At 49.4% G+C, this 18,694-nt stretch overlaps 5 protein-coding genes across 5 annotated transcripts; 4 read left to right on the forward strand and 1 right to left on the reverse strand.

The window, feature by feature from the left end:
- Positions 1-6,181: 6,181 nt before the first annotated feature.
- Positions 6,182-7,892, forward strand: VC83_05162 (uncharacterized protein; the record flags this gene model as incomplete). The annotated part of the gene is made up of 2 exons (XM_024468787.1): positions 6,182-6,790; positions 6,846-7,892. The coding sequence occupies 2 exons, from the start codon at positions 6,182-6,184 to the stop codon at positions 7,890-7,892; spliced, it is 1,656 nt and encodes a 551-aa protein (XP_024323972.1).
- A 5-nt stretch (positions 7,893-7,897) lies between these two features.
- NUC1_1 (nuclease) lies at positions 7,898-8,347 on the forward strand (the record flags this gene model as incomplete). Its single annotated transcript, XM_024468788.1, has 1 exon — positions 7,898-8,347. One exon carries the CDS (start codon positions 7,898-7,900, stop codon positions 8,345-8,347), a length of 450 nt encoding a protein of 149 aa, XP_024323971.1.
- Positions 8,348-8,569: 222 nt separating this feature from the next.
- Positions 8,570-9,847, forward strand: VC83_05164 (uncharacterized protein). Its single transcript, XM_024468789.1, has 4 exons — positions 8,570-8,754; positions 8,883-9,077; positions 9,260-9,365; positions 9,498-9,847. The coding sequence occupies exons 2-4, from the start codon at positions 8,926-8,928 to the stop codon at positions 9,579-9,581; spliced, it is 342 nt and encodes a 113-aa protein (XP_024323974.1). The 5' UTR covers positions 8,570-8,754; positions 8,883-8,925; the 3' UTR covers positions 9,582-9,847.
- Positions 9,848-9,849: 2 nt separating this feature from the next.
- Positions 9,850-11,019, forward strand: VC83_05165 (uncharacterized protein; the record flags this gene model as incomplete). The annotated part of the gene is made up of 2 exons (XM_024468790.1): positions 9,850-10,231; positions 10,394-11,019. The coding sequence occupies exons 1-2, from the start codon at positions 9,970-9,972 to the stop codon at positions 11,017-11,019; spliced, it is 888 nt and encodes a 295-aa protein (XP_024323973.1). The 5' UTR covers positions 9,850-9,969.
- Positions 11,020-11,162: 143 nt separating this feature from the next.
- VC83_05166 (uncharacterized protein) lies at positions 11,163-13,113 on the reverse strand. Its single transcript, XM_024468791.1, has 3 exons — positions 12,459-13,113; positions 12,218-12,358; positions 11,163-12,135 (listed from the first exon to the last, which is right to left on the reverse strand). The coding sequence occupies exons 1-3, from the start codon at positions 12,708-12,710 to the stop codon at positions 11,350-11,352; spliced, it is 1,179 nt and encodes a 392-aa protein (XP_024323976.1). The 5' UTR covers positions 12,711-13,113; the 3' UTR covers positions 11,163-11,349.
- Between the last annotated feature and the right edge of the window lie 5,581 nt (positions 13,114-18,694).

An 18,694-nucleotide genomic window follows, 5' to 3' on the forward strand; every position in this document is an offset into this window, starting at 1 on the left:
CTAGATTACGGTTTGTAGTGCTTCTACTATTAATAGAAGAGTATTTATCATTATAAACTATATACACGTATATTATATCCCTTTCTATCCATCTGTACTCTAACGTGTCTGTTGTAATAGATGTAGTATTTGACTCACATCTTACATGTAGTTCTTAGAGTTTTGATTCAACACTCTCGATAGCTTTTGCGTTTGACCACTTAGCAGCATTAGCGCTTGCTAAAAGCTTAGTAGTCCTTACAATACTCTAAGCTATTTCGAGGATCACATCTTTATAAGAGGGTAGAGGGGGGTCTTTAGTGTGCTGTTTCCGCTTTTGTCTTAGTTAAGAAGCTGAAGTTAACAGCGTAGGGGACTTGGAAATATAAGAATCAGAGAGGATAGAGTCGTAGAGGATTGACTTAGAAGGCGGAATAGAAGACTCTATTGAGTTCAATAAATTTCGATGTGAGAACTAGGTAGTTTAAGCAGTTCGCCATGTAATAGACGCTTGGGTTTCTACTTCCTTCATCCCTTTTACTATGTCCCGAATCGATTCCTTATTAGCCTGTATATTAACGATATTAATCCACTAGTCAACTGCATTGTAGGAGGATCTTCTTCACCACTTCTTCCTTCTAGCCATAGTGAGACTTCACTCTAGCACTCTTAAATAAGACTGGTAATAACTCTTCTAACAGAGCTATAGGTTGAACCTAGTAAGTGTTCTGCCTCCTTAGTTATAAGCTGCTAAATGGATCTATCTGTAATAATGAATTATGATGCTAAAGTGGCCTACTGCTAGGGGTGTTAGTATAGGGAGTTAGGGGTGGCTGCTACTAGGGAGGCTGGCTGCTAGCTATAGAGAACACTAGTGGCTATAAGCAACGTAACAGGAATTGTTGTCTTTGGTCTATTGTAAGCCCCTTCCCCCCCCCCCCTTTCGATGTTATAATGCCATTAGCCTAGCTACTCTAAGCTAAAGCCTTTGAGATAGTAGAATCACTAGTTTCATCACTAGTTTCGGGCAATTCAAGCTAATGTTCGCTAGCAGTATCAGTTGAGAGTTTATGAGGCAGAGTTAGGTAGGCTAGGGCTGTGCTATAGGCACTTGATATTGCAAATAGGGGTTGGTAAAAGCGTTATTCATTATTATATATAACTATACAGTTGATAATATATATATAGCTTCATTTTCTAACGTTGATTTTACTTATAATACTAACGTATTTAGGACCAGACTTGAGGTGGGAAAGTCAAGGACCAGCAAGGTGACATTCGTTGCACTCAGTTTGCTATCAAACTCAAGAGCAAACTTAGAAATCTCCTCCTCAAACCTACAAGTCACTATACATATTTTGGCTTATCACACCAACAACAAGAGCAATACTACTCAACGATTGCTACAACCCTCTATGATTCATTACACGTCATCGCTCCTTAGTTACTGGGCTGATATTATCACATAGCATATCTCTACAACCCTCTATGATTCATTACATGACATCACTCCTTAGTTACTGGGCTAATACTACACATGACATATCTCTATCAACTAGAGGCCTAGGAACATAAACGATAGCTCCAAAAGCTTCTACAACCCTCTATGATTCATTACACGTCATCGCTCCTTAGTTACCCACAAGATTGGTTAAGTTATGACATAATTTGTCTATAGGGGTACTCTGACCTTGGACCTCCTTTTACTTCCTATAGGCTAGGAACCTAGGAGATGGTTCTATGGGATTCTCTTACATCGACTACAGTTACCAAGCCTGGTTAGTCATGGAAAGTCTTGGAAAATGAGAGAACTACACTCCTTTAGCATAAATAGGATTGCCCTTTCCTTAAGAAAGGGCAAGCAGACAATACAGTAAATCGACTAGCACATACTTCTACGTCTTTTCCAAGCTTCTAAGCATTGATCTTGTTATTCTTTGTTTCTGAAAAGTCAGTGAGGTGCTAACCTCTGACTTACCCCTGAGTTCTCAGACTCAACATTTGTTACAACTTGTCTAAACCACTTCACTACATTGTACACCTGATTGCTGCGTTGTGGAATAGTCTAAGCTACAATTTGGCTCTGTTTCCTAAGACAGTGTGTTGTCTTAGTAAAATCATCCCTTCCTTGGGTGGCTAGATTCTCACATCTGGTGCACCCACCATTACACTTTGCTAGACAGAGCCAAAGACTCTCTTAACCTCAATCCTAGCAGGGGACAGAGTAGTGTTCCATTGCTACTACTCCTTAGTTAAGCTAAAATGCCTAAGCAAATGCTTAAACGGGCATGTAGTGCTAAAGGCAGCTAAGTAGGCTAGGTTGCCAAAGACATAGAGGGTCTTGTGACCCTCTGTTGAAGTGTATGATATCACTTGCAGCGGTAGTATAAGTCATCAAGTTGAGTTGAACAACAGTTCACTGGAATATGTGTAATATTGTTGTTATTCTGAGTGAAGCTATCTACAGAACTATTTGTAATGGTGGGTGCACCAGATGTGAGAATCTAGCCACCCAAGGAAGGGATGATTTTACTAAGACAACACACTGTCTTAGGAAACAGAGCCAAAGGGTTGTAGCTTAGACTATTCCACAACGCAGCAATCAGGTGTGTGATGTAGTGAAGTGGTTCAGACAAGTTGCAACAAATGTTGATTCTGGGAACTCAGGGGTAAGTCAGAGGTTAACACCTCACTGACTTTTCAGAAACAAGGAGTAACAAGATGAATGCTTGGAAGCTTGGAAAAGATGTGGAAGTATGTGATAGTCGATTTACTGTATTGTCTGCTTGCCCTTTCTTAAGGAAAGGGCAATCCTATTTATGCTAAAGGAATGTAGTTCTCTCATTTTCCAAGACTTTCCATGACTTACCAGGCTTGGTAACTGTAGTCGACGTAAGAGAATCCCATAGAACCATCTCTTAGGTTCGTAGCCTATAGGAAGTAAAAGGAGGTCCAAGGTCAGAGTACCCCTATAGACAAATTATGTCATAACTTAACCAATCTTGTGGGTAACTAAGGAGCGATGACGTGTAATGAATCATAGAGGGTTGTAGAAGCTTTTGGAGCTATCGTTTATGTTCCTAGGCCTCTAGTTGATAGAGATATGTCATGTGTAGTATTAGCCCAGTAACTAAGGAGTGATGTCATGTAATGAATCATAGAGGGTTGTAGAGATATGCTATGTGATAATATCAGCCCAGTAACTAAGGAGCGATGACGTGTAATGAATCATAGATGGTTGTAGCAATCGTTGAGTAGTATTGCTCTTGTTGCTGGTGTGATAAGCCAAAATATGTATAGTGACTTGTAGGTTTGAGGAGGAGATTTCCAAGTTTGCTCTTGAGTTTGATAGCAAACTGAGTGCAACGAATGTCAGTATGACACTATTTGTGGGTGGTCCGCAACCCGATTCAGTTGGCGAGCCACACGCCCAACCAATCAGTCTGAGCAACCTCCTCCTTCAACACCCTCTATGATCTGTTAAGAGGTTAGCACTAGTTACAAGAGGGGGGAAGGGGGGACTTACCTTATAGATAGCTACGTGGTAGCTAGACTTACACTACATAGCCTAGTCATTAACTAGGCTAGTAAATGGCCCTACAAGCAAGCTAATTAAGCCATCTAGGGTATAGATGGCTTGCTAGTTAATGCCATGAAGGCGCTTGTGCCTAGAGAACACAGCTCTCTAGGCCACATTGCCTTGTAGCTAGTAATGTAGATGGAAAGTGCCATCTATAAAGCCCTAGACCCCCCTCTCCCTATAGACTCTCTCGACCCTAGTAGTAAACTCTGCTAGCTAATGGTATGTCAACTAGTAGTGCCACTAGAGAGTCAGCCTAAACTAGGCTGCGAGGAATAGCACTATGTCATTAAACATAGTGCTAAGCTAGGCCTTAGAAGAGTGTCTAAAGACATGACAGAGGCTGACCTAGCAGCCTAGGTAGGCCAGTCTAGCACAGACAACGCAGAGAGCAGTCTCTATAGTCAGTGTTACGATTATAGCTTACGGTTGTTACAGTTGTTATGGTTGTTATGGTTGTTATGGTTGTTATGGTTGTTATGGTTGTTATGGTTGTTATGGTTGTTACGGTTGTTACGGTTGTTACGGTTGTTACGGTTGTTACAGTTGTTACGGTTGTTACGGTTGTTACGGTTGTTATGGGTGCAGCCTTAGCCGCCAAGGCTACAACCGCTAAGCCGACAACTGTATATTACGAGGAATAGCCTCACCTTCCTTCCTTCTTCTTCTTCTTCTCTCTTTAGATTCAATCTAGCTTATTATTCTCCGACTGGCTTCTTGACCTCCGTGACCATCGTAACAGTCAGTGCTAGACGTCTCTGCTAAGTCACCTCCTTGATACAGAGCAGGGGAATCAGCTAGCGTAGTTCCTGTTCTGTGAACCAGAACAGGCGCTACGGATTACCTAGGGGCAGGTCCCCTAGGCAGAACGACTAGTGTTCATAAATGAACACTAGCTGGTAAACCACTCGTAGCAACCGCTACTGCTGCTGTTCAATTAGGCGGCGACGATACATCGTTGGTACCTAGGCTGTTGCTGCGACGAGCAACAACAGCAGGAGCACCTCCCCCTTATCCCGCCCCTCGTCCTCCTTGTGTGCTAACGCTTAGCGCCAGTCTTAGCAAGGGCTTCTGAGTGCCTCGCGACGAGGGCTTATAAGTGCCTCGTGACGAGGGCTTCTAAGTGCCTTGCAATGAGGGCTTCTAAGTGCCTCGCAATGAGGCTTTCTAAGTGCCTCGCAACGAGGGCTTGCGAGTGCCTCATTAAGGGCGGCGGCCCTGCTGATCGTCAGGGTCGACGGGCATAGTGGTGATGGCAGGGTATAGGCGCCTTTGACTAGAAATTGCCATATATGGCAATTTCTTGGTCTAGAGAGCCTAGCGCTGATTTGGGAATAGAGGGGCAGGGGCCTTGGTTACTGTCACACGCTAAAAGTGCGACAGTAATTCATTCAGTTGCTAAATTGCTCTAATACCCAGGTGTTCGCGACAATTCATTGTTGAGTTATTTACAATTAAGTTATCTGAAGTTGGTGGGGTAAATCCACCGCGTTACCCAGTTCCCCCCCGCATTACACCGTCACTTACGTTAATGTATTATAGTATAGACGTATTATCGAGTTTTTTTTTGGGGGGGGGGGTGGGTTACTTACGTGGGATGGTAGAGGGAGGGAAGCCGACGGGGGGATTCGGACAGTGGGTGGTGGGTGAGTGGGTGAGTGGGTGGGAATTGCTGTAGGTTTTTAGTTAGCAGTTAGTACTACCGTTCGGTGACCCCCAAATTCCTAGACTGGCCATTTCCTAGACTGGCCATTTCCTAGACTGGCCACGGGCATTTCCTCTTATATAGACGCGGCTGCTGCACCCGATACTGCAGGTTTTGTACTGCAGGTTTTGGGATGGTTATATGGGAATTATGGCTATACTCCTCTATATTCCTCTATACATGGACATGGACATGACTGGTAAAAACGGGAATAACGGGTTACGGGTTACTCGGAAGGAATATTCGCTCTATATTATACTCCTCTATACTCCTCTATACTTATCCTTCTCCTCTATCCCCTCTATCTCCTCTATCCCCTCTATCCCCTCTATCCCCTCTATCCCCTCTATTCCCTCTATTCCCCAACACTAACCATCAAACATCTACAACTCATCTGAAGCCACTGGAAACAACCTGCGTCGGAACAATTAAATCCTCGAACTACACTACTACTCATCCTAGCTAGCTAGTGGCAATGTAGCAATTGAAAGATGTGGGGGTTAGTCAAAAGTGACTTGCAGATACCCGCCCCAATATCGTCTCCAGTATGTCACTTCTCGCTATTCCCACTATTCCCACTCTACCACTTTCAACCATAGTCTCCAGGGTGGACACCCTTAGCCCGCCGCATCTCCTCCGATCAGAGCCCTCTGTCAAAAGCTCTGCCGCATCTCCATCTCACCCGTCTCCAATACATACCGTCGCCATCCCACCGCCGCAATCCATCTTACGTCGCCGTCCCCGAGGAAAAATCGCAGCCGAGTCGACAGGCAGAGGCCGCCCATCACCACAACCGCACCGCCGCTCGATAAGGGTCTTCGCTCGCGGCGCTGCGACGGCACCACCACCACCGCCCCCCCCCCACCTACCCCCCACGCCGAGCACCCACCCAAACCACCACACCCGACTCCACGACGATGATGGACACGACGACGCCGTGGGAGAGCAGCGATCCGACGCTGTCGGCGCCTTCGCAGGATGACTTTCAGTTTCTCGATTTGGGGATCAATGGCATGGGTGACGAGGTGGGGTTTAATTTCCAGGACTATGCCTCGCAGCAACAGCAGAATCAGCAACAGCAACAACAGCAGCAGCAGCATGCGCAGATTATGAGACAGAGGGGCGTTGATGCGATGGGCTCGACAATGGGGAATGAGGCCGCGATGATGGATCTCCAGAAGCACGGGATGATGCAGAACCACATGCCAATTACGACGAGCGCGACCATGTCAGCGATGACCCAGCCCTCGCCGGTGATCACGCAGAACGCAGCGGCGCCGGACAACAGCCTCGTCGAGATCGATGCGCAGATCCAGTACCTCCAGTTGCAGCGCCAGCAGCAGCAGCAGCGCATTGTGCAGGAGCAGCATCAGAATTACTATGTCCCACACAACAATCGTGTTGTGCCGCCCACCCCGAATAGCATTGAGATGCACAGTGGGGAGAGGCAGCTGTATCATCAGCAGCACGATTCGCAGCAGCAGGCGATGTTTGATTCTTATCAGATGCGCCTGAGGGAGCAGGAGGTATGGAGAACTTGAAGTACACCCCTTCCGAATATCTTACTAACTCAAATAAAAGCTCGCATTCACACCCCTCGTTTCCCCCGCCGTCACCCCATTGGAAACTCACTTCAGCCTCCCAGAGTACACCATCCCAGGCGCCTACTTCAGCCCCCTCAGCTCCCCCGCCCTGCACGCCCACACCGAGTACAGCTCCATGTACTCGACCTCCCGTGCCGAGGCCTCCGCCTCCTCCCCCTCAGACATGAACATCGACCTCCTCCCCCCGCCCGCCAACTCCACCGGCCCAGGACGCAAGCACTCCATCGCGGGGGGCCGGAAACCCGCCAAGCCGCGTGCTACGCGGGCAGTCCGCCAGTCCCCCGTCGTCAAGGCGCAGAGAAGGAAAATGACAAGCACCACGATATCAGCCGAGACGCTGTCTGAGCTCGTCGAGCCAGCGCTGGCAGCGAGGCGCGCGTCGACGAACTCGCCATCGCAGCCTCAGCCACGAGATTCCTCATCGGAGAATAACTCCATCTCCCCCGAGCATCTCTCCGACATGGCCCCCCCTCCCCTCCCCTCCTCCAACTCCGTCAGGAAATCCCCCTACCTCACGGCGCAAAACAGCCATCCGCGCGTGCAACAAATCATCTCCGGCACCGCAGCAATGTCCCCCGCCACCCCGGCATCCCTAATGCGCATCCCGCGCAACAAGGAGACCATGGCCTCACCATCACTCAGCGTGCACGCCGAGCAGGGCGACGACCAGCTAATGGAAGATTTCGTCCTCCCCGAAGCCGCGAATCCGCACGCCGAACCCCCTATGGCCGCTACACTCGAAAATAACAACAACGCCAGTGCCGCCGCATCCCTCCCCACCCCCGACCTCTCCCGCACGCCGTCCTTCAAACCCCTCAACGACCGCGATACGACTTCCACCTCAAATACCACCAACAAAAACCCCACGCCCTCCCCGCAAATAAAACCTCAACCCCCAACGCCAAACCCAACATCCAACCCCCCCCCCGCAAAACTCCCAAACTCGCCGCCCGCGGCTCAGCACCGCGCCCACCATCCGTGCACGCCTCCCCCGCGCTGCTCCCGCGCATCTCGCCCAGCCTGAAGCCGATGACGCGGGGCCCCTCGATCAGCGATGATACGGCCTCGCTGCTGTTGGCGACGAAGTCGAATTACCAGAATATCCTCGAGGGAACCCATCTCCCCGGTATCTCGTACCCGACGGAGTTGAGCACCAACTTGACGTCAAAGCGGACGAGTCATAAAATTGCGGAGCAGGGGAGGAGGAATAGGATTAACTCCGCGTTGCAGGAGATTGCGACGCTTTTGCCGGGGAGTGCGGCGGCGGGGAGTGGGAGTGGAGATGCGGAGGGTGGAGAGGGAGAAAAGGGGGGGGGGAAGAATCAGCAGCAGAGTAGTAGTAGTAAGGCGAGCACGGTGGAGCATGCTATTGAGTATATTAAGGCGCTGAGGGGGGAGGTGGAGGAGGCGACGAGGAGGGCGGAGAGGGCGGAGAAGGCGTTGGCGGAGCAGCAGGGGGCGGGGGCGATGGAGACTTAGGTTGGGCGGTCTTGGGAAATGGAGAGATGGTTGATGGGTGATGGTTATTATGGTAATGGTTATTATGGTAATGGTTTGGTTTGGGGAAAGTTTGATGTGTTTTTTGCGGGCGTTTTTGGGGGGTGGTTAATGGGAAATGTGTTCGTGTATTATAATACTATCTAGCCTGGCGGGTTGAAGGCGATTAGCACATAGCGATTCGATGAATCAAGATTTATTGCAAAACAGATAGATTGAATATCTATTCACACATCCTCACCAACATGACACGAAATACCCAGACCACACCATACCAACAGCTCCGCCTCCGTATTCTCGCCTACACCTGTATTCTCGCCTACACCTCCCTTCATCAGTCATTAGTGTAGGTCGTGCGTGTGGTGACCCCCACGCCCAAGTACCACCAAGTACCATCCATCCCTCCTCGCCCATCACTAGCGCACAAGCCGAATCCCAGTAAATACATACCGCATCGGTTTTTATACAGCAGCATACTCACAGCCTCAATACCTAGCTCACGATTTCACCCGCTCAGTTCATTAACACGATACCCGCGCGATCAAAGCTTTACGAGAACGATGGCGTCCCGCGCATTCACACCCGCTGCGCTCCGCCGCGTCGCGACAACAGCTGCACCGAGGTGCGCCCGCGCGTTTCAGACGACGGCGAGGAGGGCGGAGGAGGGGAGATCGTTGCCTGTTAGGAAGCCTGTTGGTGCTTTTCGTGGGGGGTGAGTCTTCTTCTTTCTTTGCGCTCTTTTCCTCCCGTTTGCTACCTGTCCCTTGCGCTTGGGCGGTGTGGCGAGGGAGATGATGCGGTGGACGCGGATTGGGAGGATAGGGGGAATGGGTGGTGGATGGAGGGGAAGAGGGGGAAAGATAGTGGATGGGCAGAGGCTAATGAGGGATATAGGTTATTCGGATTCTTCCTCGGTAGCTCCTTGACGGGCGCGGGGGTGTATTATTACGTCCTTGAGGAGTATCGGGTTGCGAATGAGCTGTTGACGGAGGATATATACGTATGTTGGCCCCATCCCCCCCCCTTCGCCCCACCAACTACGGCTGTTCTTTTTCGCAGCGAGAGGGAGAAGAGAGAGAGGCAGTGCGGTAGTTTGATGTGTGGGATTATAGCTAACACGATGGTGTTCTAGTCCCTACAAGCCGCGGTGCAGCGCGTGCACGCCTACGTCGAGACGTTGGAGGAGAAGCTGGATAATACTGAGAGGAGGAAGTAAACCAGTGGACAGTGTATATGGCGGAGATACATGTCATGGAGAGGTCTGGCTGGGCTGGACTGGATTGGGATGGGAAAGGTGGTGATGGGGGGAGGGAAATAGCGAATGTTTTCAGCGGCTTGATGGGACTGTAGCGAAATGGGGATTTGAGCGTGAGATTGTATATGATCTCTATGGATACCTTGACGTGTATATTCTACGTTGCCTTGCTGTGATATGTTATGCTATATCCCAATAATTTCCCCTACTATATAACTTTTACCCACCACTCAGCCTCGTCACCAAAACTCCCTCCCACAGCCTCGCCTCCCACCTCATCCCCCATTACCACCCTTCCACCTCTACCTCTCCATCCACCACCACAATCACACCCGTAAACGACACAACAATGGACCTCTTCGGCGTCCATGACCTCCCAACCTCCAAATCCGCCTCCGCAGGCTGGGCCTACATCCCCGACACCCTCTCCAGCGCCGCGGCCCCCGCCTCCCGCAAACGCGCCCGCCACACCGCCAGCGCGCACGATCAGAGCGCCAGGCAGGATGCGAAAATCGCAAGGGACCTGGCGGCATTGGAGAGGGAGGGGGGGGGGAGGGAGGTGAGTATCCCGATTCCGGTGGTGGTTAGGGGGAGGGATGGGGCGGGGAGGGGTGAGTTTTGTCTTTCCTTTAACTACTTCATCCTTCTTACACTTGTTGCGCGCCTTTGCTACCTGCCGTGATTCCCGAGGCTGGGAGTGGAGGAGAGGGTAGGGGGGAAGCGCGCTGATGGGAAAACTAAGAGAGATGAGATAGAAGCTAACATGACAAAAGCAACACACGGCAAGGTAACCCCCGCCGTCCGCAAAATCCTCCAATCCCAAAAAACATTCGCAAACCACCTCTCCGACGCCGAAGCTCTCGCTACTCTCGCCCCCCCTCCTTCCTCTGCCGCCGCCGCTGTCCCCTCCACAACCACAACCGCCGCCGCTGCTGCCACACCACCCCCAGCTCCCACTGCACCATCTTCGAAACGCAAATACAAGCGCCGCTCCCTCGCTGCTGGGTCGACTTCCACCCCTTCCCCAACCAAAAGCGAGACACCACAACCCCAACAGGATACAGACATGCCCGACGCAGACACAGGAACCCTTCTAGCAATCGCCCCCCGCTTCACCCCCCACCCCGGCGACAGCGACCCCCTCCTGCGCTCACGGATCCCCAGTATGCCCACGTCATCAGAAGTCGAGACCTTGTTAGCGGAGCGGCCTAGGGGGTATTTGGAAGCTAAGGCGGGGTTTGATGGGGCAACAGGAGGAGGAAGGGTGAAGGGAAGGAGGTTCTGTGAGGTTTGTGGGTATTGGGGACGGGTGAGGTGTATGGCTTGTGGGACGAGGTGTTGTGCTTTGGAGTGTTTGGGGGTGCATAGGGAGGTGTGTTTTGGGGGGTATGGTGCTTAGACTGGTTGGGCTGGGAGGGGGTATGGGAATGGCGTTTTGGGAGGGAGATATACATTGCTGCGTTGAAGGGCTGGGGGGGTTATTATCGGTGTGCTTTATAGCTGTGAGGAGCAGTTGGTGAAGAGAGATAAAATAAATATATATCCAACGTCTATCCTCTATCATCGTACACATCCCTCTAACCATTACACGCAACCGCTCCCTCCGCTCATACATGAAACGCACCCCTCCACCCTCTAACCATTACACGCAACCGCTCCCTCCGCTCATACATGAAACGCACCCCTATCCTCCACCCTCTATATAAAAACGAAAGTAATAAAAGTCTACTCATTCAACCTGCTCCCCTCCCCCCCCAAGAAACTCCACCACAACCCCAACCACCTCCCCAACATCCGTAACCACAAAATCATGCGCCGCCTCCACCTCCACATACCTCACCCTCCCCTCCCCCAGCAGCTTCTCCGCATCCTCCCTCACCTCCCCAGGAAGCACAATCGGATCCTCCGTCCCCACCACAAGCAGCACCTCATCCTCCCTCCCCCTGCGCAGCCTCTCCCAAATCTCCTGCTGTCCAGTTATGGGCGCATAGCGGATACAAGATAGGAATGCGGGCACGAAGCCGGGGTGGTTGCGTAGTTGCCACTGCACGGCCTCCGGGACGGTGAGGTGGGGGCGGGTTAGGGAGAGGGGCGTAAAATCCGGGTTCGGCACCCCCTCCTGGCCTGGCAGCTCGGCGGTGAGGACTTCAGCAGGTGCTTTATTCTCTTTCGCGTACATGGGCCCAGCCAACAACCGTCTCTCACACAACCACACAAGCCAGCTCTCGGGGATGAGTCCGGTGCAGTAGAGGACTTTGCTCCTCGAACTCATATGTTGCGGCCTTATCAACCCCGCGGGCGCGAGTAACACGAGTTTACTCACGAGATGGGGGAAGTAAGACGCGAAACCAGACGCGATCCCGCCCCCCAAAGAATAGCCGAGGATGGTGAACCCACCCGGGACGCACCAGGAGAGGTGGGAGGAGGAGAGCACGAGGAGGAGTTGCGTGGTGTACAGCCGCAGGTCGTGGGGGAGGGAGGTGGGGGTATCGCTGTAGCCGCGGCCGAAGAGGTCCTGGGGTGGGTGTTAGCGGGGGATGGGGAAAAGGGGGGGGATTGGGGGAGGGGGAGGAGATGGGGCGGAAGGGGGGGAGTACAAATAGCATAACGCGGTACCCCTTCTCGACGAGGCCGCGGGCGAGGCCGCCGAGCGCGAGGCAGGGTGTTGTGATGCCGTGCACCATTAGGATTTTGGGGCCGTCTTCTGGACCCCATTCGTGGACTCTTATCGAGCCATACTATACACTCATCAGTTTCCTTCTGCCTATCTCAGGGAGTAACGGGAGAGTGGATCAGATCAGATCGGATCGTTTTGGGAAGGCTGGACAGGAAGCATACCGGTGTATCGACATCCCTCCCCCCCGGCAAGATATCAGGCGGGTACGAAAGAGCATCGCGGGCCGCCTGGTCGAGGCGCGGGAGCAGCGTGGAGGTGGGACCGCGGGTTGTGAGCGGGGGTGCGGAGAGGGCGAGGCGGGTGAGGTGGAGGAGGGAGAGCGTTGTTAGGGAGGTGAGAGCGATGAGGGGGAGGGTGGAGGTTGGGGAGGTGGGGTCGGGGAGGGAGGCGCGGAGGCAGTGGAGAAGTGTCATTTTGGGTTTGGGTCGCAGGCGGAGAAGGGAGGGTTGGGGGGGATGAAGAGGGGGAGGCGGAGGTGGGAGAAGTGAGGATAGGGTGTGTTTATGAGGTTTGGGCAGTTATAGTGAGGCTGAAAGACAGACCCTTGAGGTGGCATCTCGAACCTCGGCTGAGATGTCATTGGTTAAGCCGATAACCTGTGCCATACCCTATCATTTTGCACATACGACCAGTACCAGAACATGTGCTCACGGCCAATTGCTTAGAATTCTGACTCAGCACGGTAAGAAATGGCGGTTGTCGTCGGTCGATGAAGCTGCTCGAGAGAGACAGTCAGCGACCACTGCTATTAACCGAATCGCAAAACCACCCGCGAAGCCACCGAACGTAGATAATTAATTTGCTCGTAACATATGCAATTTTAGAGCGATAGATGTAAAAATCGATCCATTGTAATTAGAATTGAAAGCTCTACAAAATAAGCCCCTATAGTATATAGTATAAAAAATGAGCATTCTAGTATTTTGTATGCCACCCGTCTGCTTGAATGCACGCCTCAGGGAGGAGTTCTGTTTCTAGAACCTCAAGGTATGAGTTTGCAGTATATCCAAACTTCTTTGACTCAAAGTCACGGTCTATAAGGTATAAATTGCTCTGGCCTTCTGCTCAAAAGGCCCCCCAAACCATGATCTTCATGTTCTTATTTGTACTGTAGGTTTGGATCATCTCCCGCTGCCACTTCTGAGCAGGTGTGCGGAAACACCACTCGATCCTGTTACCCTGCCCCCGCTCAACAGAGCACTCATTACTCCACACAGCTTGACCCCAATCCTCTGCTGTCCAATTCCTCCGTGCTAAACACCATGCAAGCCGTTTCGCTGCATGTATTGGCAGTAGGAAAGGGCAACACTTTGCACGCCAATTGCCTATGCCTGCTTCTTGTAGTATCCTCTTTATAGTTGATGTTGAGCAAGCAACATTACAAGCATCCTTTACTTCTTGGTATGTATCCTTTGGGTTTAGGCATACGTGGCAGAGTATAAGGCGTTGCTCTGCTTCTATATATGACTTTCCCCGTGGTGTATAGGGTAGGCTCTTGCCTTCGGTGCGTATTGAGTCAACTGCAATTGTATATTGTACGGTGCTTCGGTCAAGGTTTAGGTCGTGTGCAATCTTAGTAGGTGTTGCACCCTCTGACTGCCTCCCAATAATCTGCCCACGTTGTTATGGGCTTAATTGGCCACCAGGCTGTCGATTCCCATCAATTAGAGCCAAAGCCCTCCGAGTTGGTGGCATAATTATGGTTGTTGTACAAGGAGGGGTGGGTTACGTGTGTTACGATGGTCATGGAGGTCAAGAAGCCAGTCCGGAGAATAATAAGCTAGATTGAATCTAAAGAGAGAAGAAGAAGAAGAAGGAAGGAAGGTGAGGCTATTCCTCGTAATATACAGTTGTCCGCTTAGCGGTTGTAGCCTTGGTGGCTAAGGCTGCACCCGTAACAACCGTAACAACCATAACAACCATAACAACCATAAGCTATAATCGTAACAACGTGGCGCGATTTACGTGTCAAATTGGAATTCAGTTAATAGCAGTGGTCTAGTACTGTATATCTCGGCCCGCCGCAAAGTAGCAACAGCACGCACCACAGCTCCACAGCTAAACCACCAACTCCCTATACGTAACGTAAGTCATCGTGTAACGTGGGGGATTTACCCTACCGACTCCTGAATAACTTAACAATGGTTCACCGTAAAAGCCTTGAGATTGCTAAGCGTGAAACTTTAATAGCCTAGGCAGTATTAGACATCCAATCTAGGAAGTATAAGAACACATATCACGCTAAGAAAGTGCTAGGGTTGCCTAAGAGTTCTATGACACGTTGTGTTAACAGAGATTTAACACGCTCCTAAGCCCGCTAGCAACAGCAGAATTTATTAGGCATGGAAGAGAAGATACTTCTTAAGTGGATTAAAATCCTAACAATTAGCAGTTATTCCCTAGGGTATCGGTTGTTGAAGGAAACAGCTAAAGAACTCTAGTTGCATTAGTTACTTAATTTCAACAACGTGATACTAAACTTGCTCCTACCCTAACTATGATTTACCCTTAACGTGCATGTATAACGAAAGTGCCAAACAAGCGAAAGTGCCAAAATCATGCGGTGACCAACCCCCCCAACTAAATGTTAAATTCCTCCACAACAAAACATGCGCCATAAAAATGATGAAAGCAAATTAGTGCTAGCTATCCAAGCTATGCAAAGCGACCCAAATTTGCGCCTTCGAGTTGCAGCTAGGATCTATTCCGTAGACCACCGCAAGCTACGTCACCGTTTACAAGGCGTACCTTCACGACGCGATATCCAAGCCAACTTACGGAAATTAAGTAACCTAGAGGAATCAGTTCTTGTTCAGTATATACTTGACTTAGCTGCTAAAGGGTTCCCTCCTCAGTTGTCTATTGTTGAAGATATGGCAAATCGACTACTTGCAACACGCGACGCGCCACGCGTCGGGTCACGTTGGGCTTCAAACTTTGTTAAGCGCCATGTAGAGCTCCGGACACGCTTCCAGCGAAAATACGACTACCAGAGGGCTAAGTGCGAAGATCCAGAAGTCATTCGTGGCTGGTTTGAGCTTGTATGGAACACAATTCTAAAGTATGGCATCAACAATGCAGATATCTACAACTTTGATGAGACTGGGTTTATGATGGGCGTCATCTCAAGCGACGCAACGGTAGTAACGAGCTCAGATGGGCGGGCAAAGGCAAAAAAGGTGCAGCCTGGCAATCGGGAATGGGTTACAGTAATCCAAGGCGTTAGTTCTCAAGGTTGGGCAGTGCCGCCATTTGTCATTGTGGCAGGTAAAAACCACCTTGCATCTTGGTATGAGAATAGCGGATTTCCAGCAGATTGGGTAATCGCTGTTACTGCAAATGGCTGGACTACAAACGAGAGAGGTATGGATTGGATTCAGCATTTTGAGAAGCACACAAAGCCCTGGAGTGTTGGTGGTTATCGCTTGTTAGTCCTTGATGGTCATGAGAGCCACCACTCAGACAAGTTTGAGGAGTACTGCAAAGAACACAACATTATTACGCTTTGTATGCCTGCTCACTCTTCCCATATACTCCAACCACTTGATGTTGGCTGTTTTGGCCCATTAAGGAGAGCTTACGGTCGGCAAATTGAAGATATGATGCGGGCTCATATTATTCACATTACTAAGGATGACTTCTTTCCTGCCTTCCACGCTGCATTTAACATTGCAATGACAGAAAGCAATATTCAGGGAGGGTTCCGAGGTGCTGGGCTTCTTCCATTTAGCCCTGAGAGTGTAATATCTACACTTGACGAGGTTTAAGACGCCAACACCTCCAACCTCTCGCCCAAACACCGCTCAACCATGGGTTTCTCAGACACCAAATAACCCAACTGAAGCTGTATCACAGTCTACTTTCATTAAAAACCGAATTGCGCATCATCAAAATAGCTCTCCAACCTCAATCTATGCAGCTGTTGACCAGTTTACAAAGGGTGCATCGCAAATAATGCATCAATTAGCATTGTTAAAAGCAGAGAACCAAAACCTGCGACAGGCAAATGAAGTGCTAAGCAAGCGCCGGAGAGCTAAAAAAACACGACTACAGCAAGGAGGATCACTTAGTCAACAGGTAGCACAGGAGCTACAGGACGAGAGGGACGTTGTGCAGCAAGTAGAGCAAGAAATAAGGGCAAGTAGTGGTCAGAAGCCAAGGGAAGAAACCCATGCACGTCGCTGTGGCAAGTGTGGTGAGACTGGACACAATGCGCGCACTTGTAGATTGTAATAGACAGGTCTGAGGAAGAGGACTCCGAGTAGTTTTAATTATTTTATATTGTTATGGTGGATTTATCACAATTCTTATGGGGTAGTCGCGATATTTTGGCACTTTCGCTTGTTTGGCACTTTCGTTATACATGCACGTTAGTTGTAAACTAGGTACCACGCTTTATATAATAGCATCCCTATCTATAAGTCACTATTAGGCAACAGATTAAGGCTATACAAATAGACACATGATGAAACTAGTGCTTATAGCATGGTTTAACATATACACTAAGGTGGTTTAATAGTTTAGATTATGTAAGAGAACACATATAACATGATGCACAAGTGAGCTGATAATACAAGCGAGTTAATAATTCCACCTAGAAACCACCTATAACCTGTATATATTATTATAAACCAACTAAACTAGCCCTTACTGTCATACTGACATTCGTTGCACTCAGTTTGCTATCAAACTCAAGAGCAAACTTAGAAATCTCCTCTTAAAACCTACAAGTCACCATACATATCTTGGCTTATCACACCAACAACAAGAGCAATACTACTCAACGATTGCTGCAAACTCTTCTACTACATCTGTTTATGCTACATACATCACAGCATATCATTTGGACACTCATTGAACAAGTTATTAAAAATCTCTTCCTTAAGGGGGTGGGCCAATACTACCACATGGCATATCTACCAACTAGAGGCCTAGGAACATGAACGATAGCTCTAGAAGCTTCTACAACCCTCTATGATTCATTACACGTCATCGCTCCTTAGTTACCCACAAGATTGGTTAAGTTATGACATAATTTGTTATAGGGGTACTCTGACCTTGGACCTTTCACTTCCTATAGGCTAGGAACCCAAGAGATGGCTCTATGGGATTCTCTTAAGCTAGAACCCTTTGGCTCTTTTTCCTAAGACAGTGTGTTGTCTTATTAGTAAAATCATCCCTTCCTTGGGTGGCTAGATTCTCACATCTGGTGCACCCACCATTACACAGCGTTTCATCAATGAGTGGTATGGGATATCGATCCTTTTTCGTTATGGCATTTAGCTTCCTGTAGTCGACACAGAATTGAAGACCACCACCTGGCTTTCTCACAAACATAATGGGTGAAGAGTATGGGGCTTTGCTTGCTTCAATGAACCCCTTTGGCAAGTACTCGAAGACATATTTGTTACGATATCAAGTGCGCCTTGCAGCTCGAGTGGGGGTTCAGGGGTGTGGGGAGCTTTCCGGGGTTGGAGCGAAGTTTTCAGTTGTGGAGTGAATTCTCAGAACTGGTCTTGCTAAAGAGAATTCACTCCACAACAACATAGCTGTATATAGATCAAGCCACTGCTCGAGTGCTCCTCTTCTCTTTCCTTTCTTCTCTAGATTGAGTTTAATTCATAATACCCAACTGGCGCCCTATGCCTTGGTGAACTGTGACATAAAACTCAATCTCTCTTATACCTCTTTTCCTGCTCTTTGAGCTTAACCCTCTTCTGAAATCGAAATCGAAATCCACTCTTTGAAAACCCCAGAACCAGAAACCTTATCCTGAAGTCGATTCCAGGACGATCTCGAGGCAACCCCTCAAAGTTGGCTTTCGACAGTCAGCTCGACACACACACACCACCTTCGCAAGTCAGACCTTTTACAATGCTCCCTCGACAAGGATATAACTGTGAGGGAAGTGCGCTCCTCTCGAGTGGCTCCTACGGCCAACAACTGCACAATAGGGCCTTTGGCAATATGTGTCTGACTTGACGATATAAACCGAAATTGAAATAGCAACTCGCTATGGCTTATACAGCTGAAGAAAAAGCTGCAATGGCAGCTCGAAATGATCCAGAACAAGACCAGGAATCCCTGGCAGAAGGAGCATCAATTCCAAGCTCTGCAAACCAAACCAATGAACTTCATGATCCTAATTTCAAATCCGAAACCTTCCTTCACACTCTGGGCAAAACAGCTCAAGAGAGACATGAATCTATACTTGCAAATCGACATCAAAAGGCTGAATGGAATGTTGAAACCTTTGATGAATTCCAGAAACTATCTGTCACCAACCAGAAAATGGCATGGACTTTGCACAAGAACATTCTTCAGGACTATTTGGCCCTAGCAGAGGACTCGAATTCGATACTGGCTTAAAAGGATGATGCCATTCTCCAGTTACAGG

The sequence above is a fragment of the Pseudogymnoascus destructans genome, assembly GCF_001641265.1.
Source record: "Pseudogymnoascus destructans isolate 20631-21 unplaced genomic scaffold scaffold_11, whole genome shotgun sequence".
In the NCBI taxonomy this organism is placed as follows: Eukaryota; Fungi; Ascomycota; class Leotiomycetes; order Thelebolales; family Thelebolaceae; genus Pseudogymnoascus; species Pseudogymnoascus destructans.

Excerpts from the sequence above, each read along its gene's own strand:
- VC83_05164 (XM_024468789.1), top strand. The coding sequence starts at position 8,926 with ATGGCGTCCCGCGCATTCACACCCGCTGCGCTCCGCCGCGTCGCGACA. Across the intron at positions 9,078-9,259 it reads GTTGGTGCTTTTCGTGGGGG|GTTATTCGGATTCTTCCTCG; the intron begins GTGAGTCTTCTT and ends TGAGGGATATAG. Across the intron at positions 9,366-9,497 it reads TGTTGACGGAGGATATATAC|TCCCTACAAGCCGCGGTGCA; the intron begins GTATGTTGGCCC and ends ATGGTGTTCTAG.
- VC83_05166 (XM_024468791.1), bottom strand. The coding sequence starts at position 12,710 with ATGACACTTCTCCACTGCCTCCGCGCCTCCCTCCCCGACCCCACCTCC. Across the intron at positions 12,359-12,458 it reads GGAGGGATGTCGATACACCG|TATGGCTCGATAAGAGTCCA; the intron begins GTATGCTTCCTG and ends ATGAGTGTATAG. Across the intron at positions 12,136-12,217 it reads GGTACCGCGTTATGCTATTT|GACCTCTTCGGCCGCGGCTA; the intron begins GTACTCCCCCCC and ends CACCCACCCCAG.